Here is a 14,211-nt window from a genome sequence, read left to right as displayed (position 1 = left end):
AAAATACATTAACTCTAAGATATTTTAAAAATGTTAAAAAAACAAATCCTTCATCTTAAGCAGTGAATTAGAATTCAATGTCGAATTGATAGAAAACTTACTATATAATACTGATCACCACCCATTATATTAACCTATTTTTTTCTTTAAAATAAATCTCCTATAATTTAATATATTGGGTAAAATTAAGAAACCCAACATAATTTCTTTGATAGCTCTCTTTACTAACATGAGAAAAAAAACTGTATTAGGGAAGCCTGGAAACAAATATCTATCTAGAAAAGTACAAAGATACAGACGTTAAAAGCTTGAAACTAATCTTCTAAACAACTACTTCTTTCACATCCAATAATGTTATCTTTAAGAGTGTGAAATAGCCCTGGCCGGTTTGGCTCAGCGGTTAGAGCGTCGGCCTGCGGTCCGGAGAGACCCGGGTTCGGTTCCCGCTAAGGGCACGTACTTCGGTTGCAGTTTGTCCCCGGCCCTGGTTGGTCGTGCGGGTGGCAGCCACTCGATGTGTCCCTTTCACGTCGATGCTTCTCTCTCTCTCTCTCTCCCTCTCACTCTATCTGTACAAAGGTTGGGAAAATGTCCTCGGGTGAGGATAAACAAATATATAAAAATAAAATAAAATAAAATAAAATAAAATAAAATAAAATAAAATAAAATAAAATAAAATAAAATAAAATAAAATAAAACAAAATAAAATAAAATAAAATAAAATAAAAAGAGTGTGAAATAAATTTCAAGTATAGCCCTACAAATTACTGAAATCACCAAAAAAGAAAAAGAAAAAAAATCTGGTCCAACCAGTTGGCAAGCAAATATGGCATTACAGTAAGTCCTCACTTAATGTCTTCAATAGGTTCAGTGACTTTCAGTGAAATAACACACAATGTAACCAACTGTACCACAGCTTAATTGATGTCAGTAAGAGTTAAGTTCTTATGGCATTTCTTCAATGTTGCAATGAAAGGACATTGAATGGAACAAAGTTATTTGAGGACCTGCTGTATGTCTAAATTACTGTTGAAACTGATTCTAAAAGAAATTTACAGTACGTTAAGATGACTCAAATCTTTTAAATTATATTTTTTTAAAAGTATATCACAGGAAGCTAAAAAAGGAACATAACAATCTCCTCTTCCTATTAAGTAGTATCCTATTAAGTTTGTATTCATATTTTCATACAAAACTCAAATCTCTTTGGACAGAAATGCGTATCACACCAGTTTGAAACCAGCACCTAAAGTTAGTCTTTATTCTAAAAGATAAGCTGCTTATTAAGATAGAGTTTTGCTACAATAAGAATTGTGTTTATTCACAGTTTAAAATACTAGTTATTTTTAAAAGGTAGTAATCTGGTAAAACAACAGATTAATTAAATTGTATTATTAATTATAGTTTGGAGTGACCCAAATGAAAGCATCATGTCAAATTAAATATCTTGTACTGATAGACCAACATTAATGTACAATTCTACTTTTAAAAATTGTAGCAAAACATGTTTAATAGAAGTTAGTACTTGATAAAGTATTTTAACCCATCTTCCAGTTAGCTCATGAGTTACCACCCATTGACTTACGTGAATTGTTCAAAAATGGTGCAAAATCTGTGAACAAATATTTTATGTTGAAGAAAAGATAAAATTGCCAAAACTGTTAAGCGAGCATTCTTCTAATTTATAAAGCCTTTCCATCAATCGAGGTGGTAAAAAACAAGCAAATATCCTCTCCATAGACAAATACTCTCAGAATTACCGGCAAGTAGATGCTGCTTTCTTATTTTTTAATACTATTTTGATTGTGGTTTAGAAAATTCTGCTTGACCAAAATTAAAAATTGTATTTCATTTGTAATTTGGGGACACAATAATATCCAAGCAAACATCCAACACAATCACTTAATAAGGGACATTATGGTAACTTTCAGGCATTACTAGAATTTCTGTAGAAAAAAAGAGGATAAATTCTAAATTCATCAAAAAATTATATAATTAGAAAAAAAGCACTGCCATGTTTACATATATCCAGTATGTTTTAATTTCTTCAAACTGTCTAAATCTTAAACACAAGTCATTTTTATTTTAGAAATGATGAAATAGAATTATTCTCCAAAGTCACTGTTTTAAGCAACTAAATGTTATAAATTTTTACTGGGTAATTTTCCACTACACAAAAATTATTTCTGACCAGCTCTTTCTGTAGTAAACGTGGTGAGAGCACGCTCACACAGGAGGGCCTGAGGATCCGAACTCCTAATTATAAGAATTTACCATGATCTGTCAAAGTCTTAATCTTACAGGCAATAACATCAAGTTACATTTTTGTTAATCATGGATTGTCATCATTTCATTTTCTCAAATTAATGAATTCAAATCCTTCCAAACACTGAACTACAGAGCAGTTCTTTTTAAAGGCTGAGTAGCTGTCCCATTAATGATCCACCTAAGGACAGACTTTTCTCCACTGAGCTTATCAGTATCTCTGGGTCCTTCACCCCTGGGTCCTTCACCCCTTTCACCTGTAGCTCCTGTGGCAGAATTAGTTTTACATCCCAAAAATAAGCAAGTACTTTTCAGAGCAGAAGTTGTATTTTATCCTGAAAATGGCTCATAATCAAATTCTTTGAAGGTTATCAATAGTGCTCAGATAAAATTCCTAAATCTGTACCTGAATGGGACTCTCAATCTATGCTTTTGTTCTTCCCAAACAGTGTATATATATATATTATGAATGAAAACAGTATACGCACCAGCAAGGTAAGCCATGTATTATTTGCTCCTTTGGGGCAAAGTTGGATGAGGAAACTATCAAAGTTTGGTTTGAAAACACAAGAAATATTTGTATATACATTCAAAATGTGAATACAACATTAATTCCCCCTTTTTTATAAGAAGTAATCATTCAGATGTATAAATTGTGGCCCTGGACAGTTTGGCTCAGCAGCTGGAGCACTGGCCCTCGGACTGAAGGGTCGTGGGTTTGATTCCAGGCAAGGGCACGTGCCTGGGTTGTAGGTTCAATCCCTGGCCCTGGTTATGGTGGTTCAGGAGGCAACCAGTCGATGTTCCCTCTCACATTAATATTTTTCTCTCTCTCTCTCCCCCTCCCTTTTTTCCACTCTCTCTAAAATAAATAAATAAATAAATCAAATAATCCTCAGGTGAGCATTAACAACAACAAAACAGATGTATAAATTTAAAAAAAAAAAACATAATGAAAGACTATTAAGTAAAGGTCATGATTGGAACATTATTAAGAACAGACCACTGTGATTTGTACAAAACAAAGGTAACTGGTTGGAAACCTGGTGCAGACAGTGAACAGGTATGGAATCACCCTGCCCTCTTCAATTCCCAGAGGCACATTTCTAAACCGGAGAACACAATGGAGGTCACAAGAAGATCAATGTTGAAAGGGTTTTCACCTGCCACTTGCTACTGCGGGGCGATCACTGCCCTTCCAGAGCATTGTTCTGACTGCTGACACCACTTGACATCTAACATCTCTCTTAATAATACATTTCCCTCACTCAATCTATTTTTGCAACAACTTGGAAACATTGCAATTCCACCATTTCAATGACTGTAATCAAACACTGCTTTTAATTGCTAGGAAAGTGAAGGAGGCAAAATATAACTGAGAGCTCATTTTCTAGTCAAGTTGGGTCATGCTTGCCAAACTATACTATCAAGTGCTGAGACTGCACCCCTTTGAAAAATAAAAAGACATTAAATGCTGTCACCGTGACATTAACCAGAATTAGGCTAATAAATTGTGTCAAGTTAAAGGTAGTAAGTTGAACAAATGAAATTTCAATTATTGCTTTTAAGACCGAAATTACTACTCATATATTGAAGGTATTCTCAATGTATGTGAAAGCTATTGCATACTTTCCCGAGGTTATGTCCACCCTGCTTGATTTTCCAATTTCAAACACAGAACTTTCCTTGTGTGTAACAAAGTAACAAAATTCATTTTGGGATCTCAGTCAAAAAACTCAAATCTTGGTCTTGGCAAAACTCTGGAACAAACCAAGGTCCCATTTCTCACTTATGTTTTCACAGTATTGTAAAATAGTGTTTGCAGTAAACATAGTTTTGTTTTTCCATAGTAAGCTTTACATTTCCACACATAATCTTTATGTATGTGTATCTGTGTATATACATGTATGTGGAAAAAATACCTATTTACAATATTACTGCAAAACCTTTCCAGTATAGACAAGATTATTCTCACCTCTATAATATATCTTAAGAAGTAAATTCAATACTTCTTAACAAGTAAGACTTTAAAGATGTTTTTAACAGAAATAATGCTATGAAAGATAAGCCATCATGGTTGTACTGGGTTCAGTGAATCAAAGTTCTACAGTAAGAAAAAATTTATATTGTACATTTTACCCAATGTCTTATATATAGTTACATGTATTTATATATACTTTGGAACATTAAAAGTACAGATTTGTTTTTACCATAATCAGTAACAGACTTTGGAGCACGTTGCTCTGTTTCAGTATTTCTCTTCTTGTTCTTGGATTTCCAAGCATGATACACTTTTAGTCTCCTGTGAAATTCTTCTCTGCAAGCTGCCAGTAGCTCAATATCTATCGATCACATAGAAAGAGCCAAAAAAAAAACCAGAACATTCTAATTTAGTTGTCTAACATAATTATTCTGTGGCATAAACATATATATTTACAGTTTATATAATACATAGTTTTCATTTTAAATAGTACAAAATCAAAAGTAGGGAGCCATGCTGAGGGAGGGCAAAGGGAGGAAAATGGAGGACATTTGTAATACTCTCAACAATAAAAATAATAAAATTTAAATTTATAAAAGCTAAGTATTGATAAAGATGAATATTTTATGGTAATATTATATTTATATTTACAGAGTATTTTATTATGCATTATTACTATTTTGAATAATTTGCTCCACATAAGAACCTTGGACCAAATAGGTCTTTTATAGATGAAGAACCTAAACCACGGAGGTTAAGTCATTTGTCCAAGGTCACAGGCCACAACAGAATAAAAAGTCAGTATATTCAAATGTAAGCTAGATTTATATACAACACATTTTTAATGTTTGCAGTTATGTAGATAAACTCAGTGAGGTGGGAACAAACATAGTGAGAAGTTCTGTACAAATGTGATACTTTGGTTCAAATACTATGATTTAACCAAGAACACAACTATGTGGGATGCTCTGGATATAGTATTTTCCTTTGTTCTGCTGGAAGAAAAATAGTGTTAAAAAGAAAGGACTGCACTGCCATGTTTTCCTTTGTGTTCATGGACCAAAAGATTCCGGTAAGTATTTAACTATTATAAATAACATTAGAAGGGTCGGTCACTGATACAGCCCAAATAATAATTTCTCTATGCTTCTCTTTTCTGATCTAGGCAAGAGATGGGCAAAATGAATTTATTTAAGCATGTCCTTCTTTTAGCTTTGTCAATAAATTAGGTCTTCATTTCTAGGTAACAGTAACAAAGAGAATGGCTTATACTAATTTATATGCAAAGTTTACAAATTCCACCCAAGATGGGTATTTATTACCTGTCAGGTACAGAGCCTTCCCATTTTTCATGCTCTCCATACACTTACCACAAGAAGTATTGATGGTATCACGCAGGTCTGCATATTTCCATTTACTAAGATCATGTTTCTTGGTACCAGCAGCTGCCTTTGTGGCTTGTACAGCAGGACCTCTGTAATTATTACATAATTTTGCATATTTAAACTGGAAACATGAATGAAATGTTGACTAAAGAAGCAAGAAAGTGAGCTCAAGCTTAAGAACAGGAAATAACTACTAGAAAAACATACTAATTTTTGTATCTTTGATGGATAAAATGAAAAATGGTGTGCTACAGAATGCCCAGGTAAATTAAAATATTTCAGTGTCCATTTAACAGACATGTTAGATTTTTAATCAGAACCTGATTCCAAATTGTAGGGCCATCAGTTTCCCCCAGATTGCAGTTTAAATATTCTAATTGATGGATATATGAACATCTAAAGTTAAAGAATGATTATCTCAAAATCAGAAAAGAAATACTCAATATACCTGAACATCATTAGAAGCACACTAAGGGTTTGTGTATGAGTCTTCAGGCCACACCGTACAATCACCTGTAGACTACTGGAAGCTACAGATGGCCAAGCCCCAGCCCACACCTACTGGCTCAGAATCACCCTACTAGGCCTCTGGGTATTTACAGGGTCCACAGATAAATGTCTAACCTGCAACCCACTGTATTAATCATTACAGAAAGGCTAAAAAAGCGGCTGGATTCTGGAAACACCTGTGACTTTTTAGATTCACTGTTTGAAAAAACACAAAACAGAAAAGTTCTGTAAGCAGATAAAACCATACCCTCATATTTAGTGAATAATAAATTAGAAGAAAAATTTTTAGGTAATAAAGCTGATAACCGAGGCTTTGTTATATCTTGCCCTGTGTACGGTAATAGGAACGTTTGAGTGGGAAGAGAGAAAACATATTTAGAAAATTAAAAATATGTATAAATATAAAAATAATACATTTAAAATAAAATGTGATAAATTCAACTTTTTCATAGTAATGCTGCTCAGGGCTTAAGACTTGTTTCTATACATATAATTTAAAATAATTATTCAGAAACTATGGGAACAATTTGTTTTCTGTAATAATGAACATTATTTTTCAGCAGATGAGCCATAGAGGAGACACTCAGAATAAGTTACAAGTGGATTTTTAAGCACAATGTAACAAAGAAAGAATTTAAACATATCCTATTTCAAGATATGAAAAGATGACACAAACATTAAAAGGACTATTAAAGAACTAAAATATTGCTTCTCAGGTATCAAACAAAGAATTGCCCCTTTATCATCCACTATTCAAAAAATGTCATCGTAAAGAGGAACAATCAAGGTACAATACAAAACCTATTTTCTCATCATTTTACATTTTGAAAGAAAACATCAATCTTGACAGTCAAGACAGACACTTAATGAAAGTAATACTAAAAACTGATGTTTCAGAATATGTATCCTTCTTCCTGAAATAAAGGAAATTATTTCTTCAATGTTTAGCTTAACAATGAAATAAATAAGGTACTTTTGCCTCCTTAAATGGCCTATTTATGCTTTCATTTTAGAGAATAGAAATAACATACTTCAGCTTACACACTTAAAAACCATTGGACACACACAAGCCTGGCTAAAGAATAATGTGTGGTCATTTAGTCCTTCCTGCATTTTTGTAGTTAAAATCTGTTTTAGGTTTTTATTGAAGAATCCACACTTTTCATAAGCTGTATGACTGGCAATTGCCCATGTACGTAGCTTCTTCTTCTTAATTGCTTTGCTCAGAAAGAGCCAGCTGGGTGTCAGCAGGTCTATTACCCTTAACAATAAATTACGCTTTAACATTTACTCAACTATGTATTCTTTTATATCCCGAAACCACCATTCAATAAACTAACAAAAAAAATCCTCTTTTCTTCCTAGCTCTTCTAAGAGTCTTTTATAGGAGAGCAGCTGAAAATTTTTATGGGTTTTTCATTGTTGTTGTATTTTCTTTTTAAAAGAAAAAGTGAATTTACTCAACATACAGTTTTATAGACTGTCAGAAAACACATGGTGTCAATATACATAAGGTGTGTTTTGATACTTTTAAAAATAGTAACACAATTCAAATTATTATTGCCTGAAATACAGTTTTAGTATTACTAACTTTTCATTCATATTACCTGAAACAAAAATACATACACCTGCTTACAAACATATTCAGCATCCTAAGAATTACATGAATAAAATGCATTTAAGTGCCCCCTCCACATCTCTGCAGTTATTAAAATAGTAAAATAAAGCTGTAATTTACTGATTATTTAGACTTATAAAGACAATTGTGTTAACAATACAGTAAGGTAGTAGCGAAATCAACTTTTGATTTTTAAAAATATATTAAATTTACACTTTCAATTAAATCTGTAAGTTCAAAATTAACAGTTAAAATGTTATTGATTCATATCAACCTATAAGGTAATGGACCAGATCCTGCTGAGAAGTTATAGCCTTGAGTGGCTCAATTTTTACATCAGTGGTTTTTATTTTGTTCATCCTCACCGGGAATATTTTTTTTCCCATTGAATTTTATATAGAGAGGAAGGGAGGGAGAGAGAGACAGAGAGAGAAACATTGATGTAAGAGAGACCCATCAATCAGTTGCTTCTGGCACAACCCCACCCAAGTAGGGCCAGGAATTGAACCTGCAACCCAGGTACGTGTCTCTGACTGGGAATCGAACCCTTGACCCTTTGGTTTGAGGGCCAATGCTCTAAGCACTAAGCCAAACCAGCCAGGGCCATCAGTGGGTTTTTTTGTTTTTTGTTTTTTATCCTCACCCGAGGACATTTTTCCATTTTTTGTTCAGATAGAGTAGGAGGGAGAGAGAGAGAGAGAAACATCGACATAAAAGGGACACATCGACTGGCCCAACCGGGGCCAGGGACAAACTGCAACCGAGGTACGTGCCCTTAGCAGGAACTGAACCTGGGTCTCTCTGGACCTCAGGCCGACGCTCTGACCGCTGAGCCAAACCGGCCAGGGCCCATCAGTGGTTTTTGAACTGTGTACTATGGTGTAGGAGGTGTCAGGAGCCACATTCTCCCTCTACTTCCCCCTTTCAACTAGGCACAGAAGTTCCCAGCCAGGGAGCAGCACCACCCCTAGAGGGAGTTTCAAAATACTCATTTTGTCACGTTGCCGGGAAGGCTTCCCCTAAGAGGCTGAGTTGGTGAGGGCCAGTGATAAGCATAACAGTACCACCAACAAGCAAGAGTCCCATCCAAAATGCCAATGGGATCACCACTGAGAAACACCGATTTACAGGAACACTGGTTTTCATTTTTTCTATGTGAGCGTGCAGTGACATTTTTGGTATAGAAAACTGACATGAGAAGAGTAGGTAATTCATATAACAGGTTCTGGTCCAAATATTGACGAGTAATTTAAAAATATGATTTTGAGGTGACACTTATTCCCCCAAATTGCACTGCACTAACCTACTCAAGAATTCTGACATTTCTTTCGCCATTTGTTCCCTATAAAAAATAATAATACAGCATAGTTATATAAAAAGCAATTATGTATAAATTACTTAAAATATCTAAAAATATAATTAAAATTTTATATTTTCAAAATATATATTCTTTAATAGGATTATTGAATTACTACCCATTCACTATTATTTTACTTTGTAAAAGTCTGCAATATACTTAACATACACAGCCATAAAAGACAGCAAAATTTTTGTTTAAATCCAGGTAAAGTTATTTGAGCTTTCCTATTTTTGCTGTAAGAACTTTTAGATAAAATCTCATGAGAGCCATGCTTCTGTGGTATTTTTTTTTTTTTTTTAATGTAGAGAATAAAATCAGCATGTTCTAAATGCATACAGGAAACTTGGCAGGATACAGATTCTATATAAAAATATTTGCACTGAATTGCTTAGAACATATTAGACAAGGCATAATGGTGGTAGACCAAGCTGATCTATTTTACACTGCCAGAGATTAAATAATTCTAATGTATTCAAAGTTCTAAAATTCTAAATCAAAGCATATTTTTTAAAATTCAAATGCATCAAGTACTTGTTCGATATAAAGATCAGAAGTGTTCTGACTTTTTAAGGACAAACATTTCTCAAAGGCAAAATTGTATTTATCTTTTATTACCCCAAAGAGTGTAACTTTCTCAATATTTGTTTAAATCTGTGAAATGGAATGGATGTCTCATCATGTTCCTCAATACTTTAACTTCATGATTTTATTTTCCTGTCCTTTGCTGTCTTCCTTCATAATTAGTAAGTTTCTCGCTCATTCTATTTATCAGACTCTGGTAAACCTCAAAATCCACCTACAAACCAGCAAAACTCAAACAAAAGAAGATGGGTTGGTTGGCTTCAGGCACAGTTTCTGGACGCCTGCCCGCCCGGATGCTCTGGCTAGAAGAAAGCAGAGGACTCTTGGTCTCTCTTTCCTGGTAATGGACACTGGCTCAGATCAGGTGCTGCATGAGATCTAGCCAAGCAAGCCCAGAGAAAAAGTAATCTTTCAAAACTGATGATCAAGGACAACAAACACAAAGTAAAAACACAAATATAATCTAAAGAAATTACATGTTGAGCAATGTATTAATCTCTCCTTAGGCTAGATAGAATTTTCTAACTTTCAAACTCAGCGCGATTTTTTGGTAACAATGTTTACCTCTGTTAATCACCTACGTCTCAGTTTTTACCATCTCTCTCTCTCTCTCTGAAAGTTCTCTCCATTTCTTTTCCCACAGTGGGTTTCAAGGGAATCAGAGCTCTTTTACTACTTGGTCTATTGATCATGTATCGATTTCTCTGTATGCACCAACATGTCACTGGATGGCAATCTCTACAGATTTAATATTTCACCCGACCCTAGGTTACTGCTCTAGGAGCTACACCAATACACTGAATAAAAATGGTTCTGTACCCAGGAGGCTTTTCCTTCTGATTTTCCTAAACTACATGCAAATGCACACAATTTCACCTTAGACATCGGTTGCAGTGCTTAATTTAAGGAGTTTTTCTAACGGAGGGTGATAGTATCCACTCGGTATCATTTTCAAATTTTTTGGTTCATTGTGGTTAACAATGATGTTGGCATTTGATGGGGTAAGAGGTCTGGGATGCCAAAGGTCTTTCTCAAGGAAGAGCTGCCCTATGCCTCATGTGACTTTGACATGTCCACCAGACACAATGAGGCAAAATGCATATATATACATATATATATACATACATATATATATAGTTTTACATGTAAAATAACATTTTTTTTGCCTGGTTTTAATATTCAGATAACTTTTGTAAGAATGTACCTATTGTATAATGGAGAGGACACTGTACTTAGCTCTGTTCTGAACTTTACAAGGATTGTTCACAACTGCATGGCATTTATGAACTGGTAACATCTTACATGAATTTGCATTTGCAGCAGTCACATTCACGGTGATTCCTTATATAAATATAATCATTTGAGTATCTGATTATGTTTTTCTTTAGTTGTAACCAAGCACTTTCATATTAATATAAACATTGTTTTATTATAAATTACCTGTGCTTTAACTTCTCTTTTACATGTATTGTTTGTAGAATTGTGTATATAGGTTGCAACATTTATAAAACATTTGTTATTGGTATCGGTGTCTGAGAGAGTTGAGAACCATCACTATAAATGTCACAGTTGGGGTCTAAATGTTGTTAAAATTCAGATTTTCTATATATTCCAAAATTTTATATATATAATATACAGGCAAAAATGTATTTAATATGCATATCCCAAATGTTACTTAGATTCTCTCTCTGTGGAGGGATTTCCATAACAAAAAAATACATCAGTGCCAAAATTAACATTATATATGGAACTTCAGATTATGAGCAATTTTAGACGTAAGTAGAATAAACTACCATATATACTGAAAACTAAGCTATCTGCTATGACTCAAATATTTTATTTATTCTTACTTATATCTCCCTACCTGTTTCTATAAAGAAAGACATTAAGTAAAGAATAATTAAAAGCACATAAAACAAAATGGGTATTTAAATGAAGTTAGAAAACACAAAGAAGGAAACCAAATCATAAACTACTGTGACAGAGCACCAAAAAAAAGGGCACTAAACATTTTTCCTGGGCAAAAGATAAAAATAAAAAATGAGTTACCTCTTTTTAATAAAAGCAACTAATGTAAAATTCACTTTAATGAGAAAAACAATTTCTCCTAAAAAGTATCGACAACCTATTAAAAAGAAGGTTATATGACTAAGTCAAGTTTTAAAAAGCGAAATGACATACGGTGTCATTTTAGGTCTTGCTCCATGAATTCTGTGAAAATAATACATTTTAATTAATATCAGAACCAATTCTGAACTGTGAAAATCTGGATTGTGCCAAATCTATGTTTCAGTGACTTTACTGATTTAAAAAATTGCATAATCTTTAATCTACGTGTGAGATCACTCAAAATTTTAATGTTTTAAAATCTACTTTAGAGATGATTAAAGAGAAGAAAGTAAAGGCATTCAGTGAAAATTATGGTGCAAATATATTACATCTATATTACAAAATCTATAAATGGTGAGTTTGCTTGTCTGTTTTAACAAAATCTAGACATTATCTTATAATTTCAGGCACAGACATACCTTGTTTTATTGTGCTTTGCTTTACTGAGCTTCACAAATGTGTTTTTTCATAAATTGAAGGCAAAACCCCCCACCAGCAGAAAGATTATGATTCGCTTTATTGCAGTGGTTTGGAACCAAACTCGCACTAACTTCAAGGTATGCCTGTTATGTGGAATCATAACTTTGCATTAAGGATCATATGTGTAATTGATTGAGATCATATTTTAAAACATATTACATATGCGAAAAACAATTCTTACTTAGAAGTTACTGGATGGGTACCCAAGCTGGAAAAGTAACTTGAAATTGTTTAATGCAGTAGAATCCATCTACATATATTTTTTAACACATCACAGAACCCAAGAACAACATTTCCATGCTATATATTAAGAACAGAGTTAGAAAGTTCTCACTCCTAAATTGTTAGAAAGAATTCAGTACCAACAAAGGTAAAATAAACATTCAAAACCATTAATTTAGCCCCTGGAGTTAGATAAAATTATCAAACATGGGAAATTGGTATAGAACATCATCCATAACACATTGCTAACAGTTCTAGTTCAGAGTGTGAAATAAGCAGGAGGTTCCTAAGAGAAGGCATTCACAGGACCTGAGGTCGGTGAACGCTTCCAGGCAGAAGGACTTCCATACAGGAAGGACTGCAGTGGGCATTCTAGAGGAGGGGACGGCATTTCTAGGCCTGTCCCACAGGAGAACTAAAACTAACTCTTCTTCCTTTCAACTTATAACTGCTTGAATATCTCCTAATTTCTTAGTAGTGGTCCCACTACCTAGTTAATTCTGCTTAACTTAAATCACAGGTAACTTGTTATTTATCTTTTTTTTTTTTCCTCACCCGAGGATATTTTTCCATTTTTTGTACAGATAGAGTGGGAGGGAGAGAGAGGAAGGGAGAGAGAGAGAGAAACATCGATGTGAAGGGACACATCGAGTGGCTGCCACCCGCACGACCAACCAGGGCCGGGGACAAACTGCAACCGAAGTACGTGCCCTTAGCGGGAACCGAACCCGGGTCTCTCCAGACCGCAGGCCGACGCTCTAACTGCTGAGCCAAACTGGCCAGGGCTATCTTAAAGGTCCTAAATGGTCCACTCTTTCTCTGAGTCTACTCACTTTGGAAGAAGTGCATCTTTCTGAAGATGGGAAGCAGTCCACTTATCAGCCACTATATTATACATATTATATGGAATGGCACTGGATATTGCTGAATATTTCAAAAGCTCACACATAAAACTTGGCCATGAATACCACTAATGACTATCTTAATGAGTCCTTTAGAAATGACTTTCAGCCATAGTAAAGCCAGCTCTGTCCACTGCAGTACATCCTCACACATCAGGGATGGCAGATGTAAGAGCCTGGTTTGTTTAGGAACCTGGCCAACCACTAGTCAGTTATACACAAAGACTCCTAGCCATCCCAACATAACATAGGTGGGAGGAACAGAACAGCAGCTAAGCCAAGTCTGCAGATAAGAAAGCCATAGATGGGCAGGAATATTTTAATTATGGTGAAATGTTAATAAAAATCCCAAACACTGGACTCAAACCCAACAGCTTAAAAATTATTATAATACCTGTGGTTTGGTAGGCCTATTCAGTTTATTTAAATATAATGCACTTTTATATACAATTCAGGCCCCAGAACTTCCCAATATAATTACTTAACTAGAAAAAGTATGAAGGCAACTTAATATACCCTTTTCCTTCCTATCTTGTTTTCAGTTAAATAAAATCTATGCACTGCCCTATAATATGAACGAAGTTTTTCCCTTCACAAGGAAATAGCAACATCTACCAGTTGTATTTTAATTATATTTTGTCATAAACAGTTATCTAACATTCTGAAAAGCAGTTACATATATGAATGTGCCTCATAATATACACAGAATGTATTTACCTACATATCAAGGAACTCCACAAACAAGTTTTGCTCTGTTTTTACAAATAATCAAAATAACTAACGTTTCTACATTCTAA

At 34.1% G+C, this 14,211-nt stretch overlaps 1 protein-coding gene across 4 annotated transcripts in view; it reads right to left on the bottom strand.

Annotated features, from left to right (window-relative positions):
- MYO6 (myosin VI) overlaps positions 1 to 14,211 on the bottom strand; it is a 145,737-nt gene that overhangs the window by 3,365 nt on the left and 128,161 nt on the right. For 2 of the 4 annotated variants that reach the window (XM_036247981.1, XM_036247982.1), the window contains 3 exons: positions 5,617 to 5,720; positions 4,476 to 4,607; positions 1,586 to 1,612 (listed from right to left, as the gene is read on the bottom strand). In XM_036247981.1, the coding sequence (XP_036103874.1) occupies positions 1,586 to 1,612; positions 4,476 to 4,607; positions 5,617 to 5,720 (263 nt within the window). The remainder of the gene's footprint in view (positions 1 to 1,585; positions 1,613 to 4,475; positions 4,608 to 5,616; positions 5,721 to 14,211) is intronic. The other 2 variants (XM_036247983.1, XM_036247984.1) reach the window with 1 other exon arrangement.

This window comes from Molossus molossus, unplaced genomic scaffold (genome assembly GCF_014108415.1).
Source record: "Molossus molossus isolate mMolMol1 unplaced genomic scaffold, mMolMol1.p scaffold_m16_p_8, whole genome shotgun sequence".
NCBI lineage: Eukaryota > Metazoa > Chordata > Mammalia > Chiroptera > Molossidae > Molossus > Molossus molossus.
The sequence above is the reverse complement of the archived record's forward strand: the minus strand, read 5'-3'. Positions and strand labels throughout refer to the sequence as shown.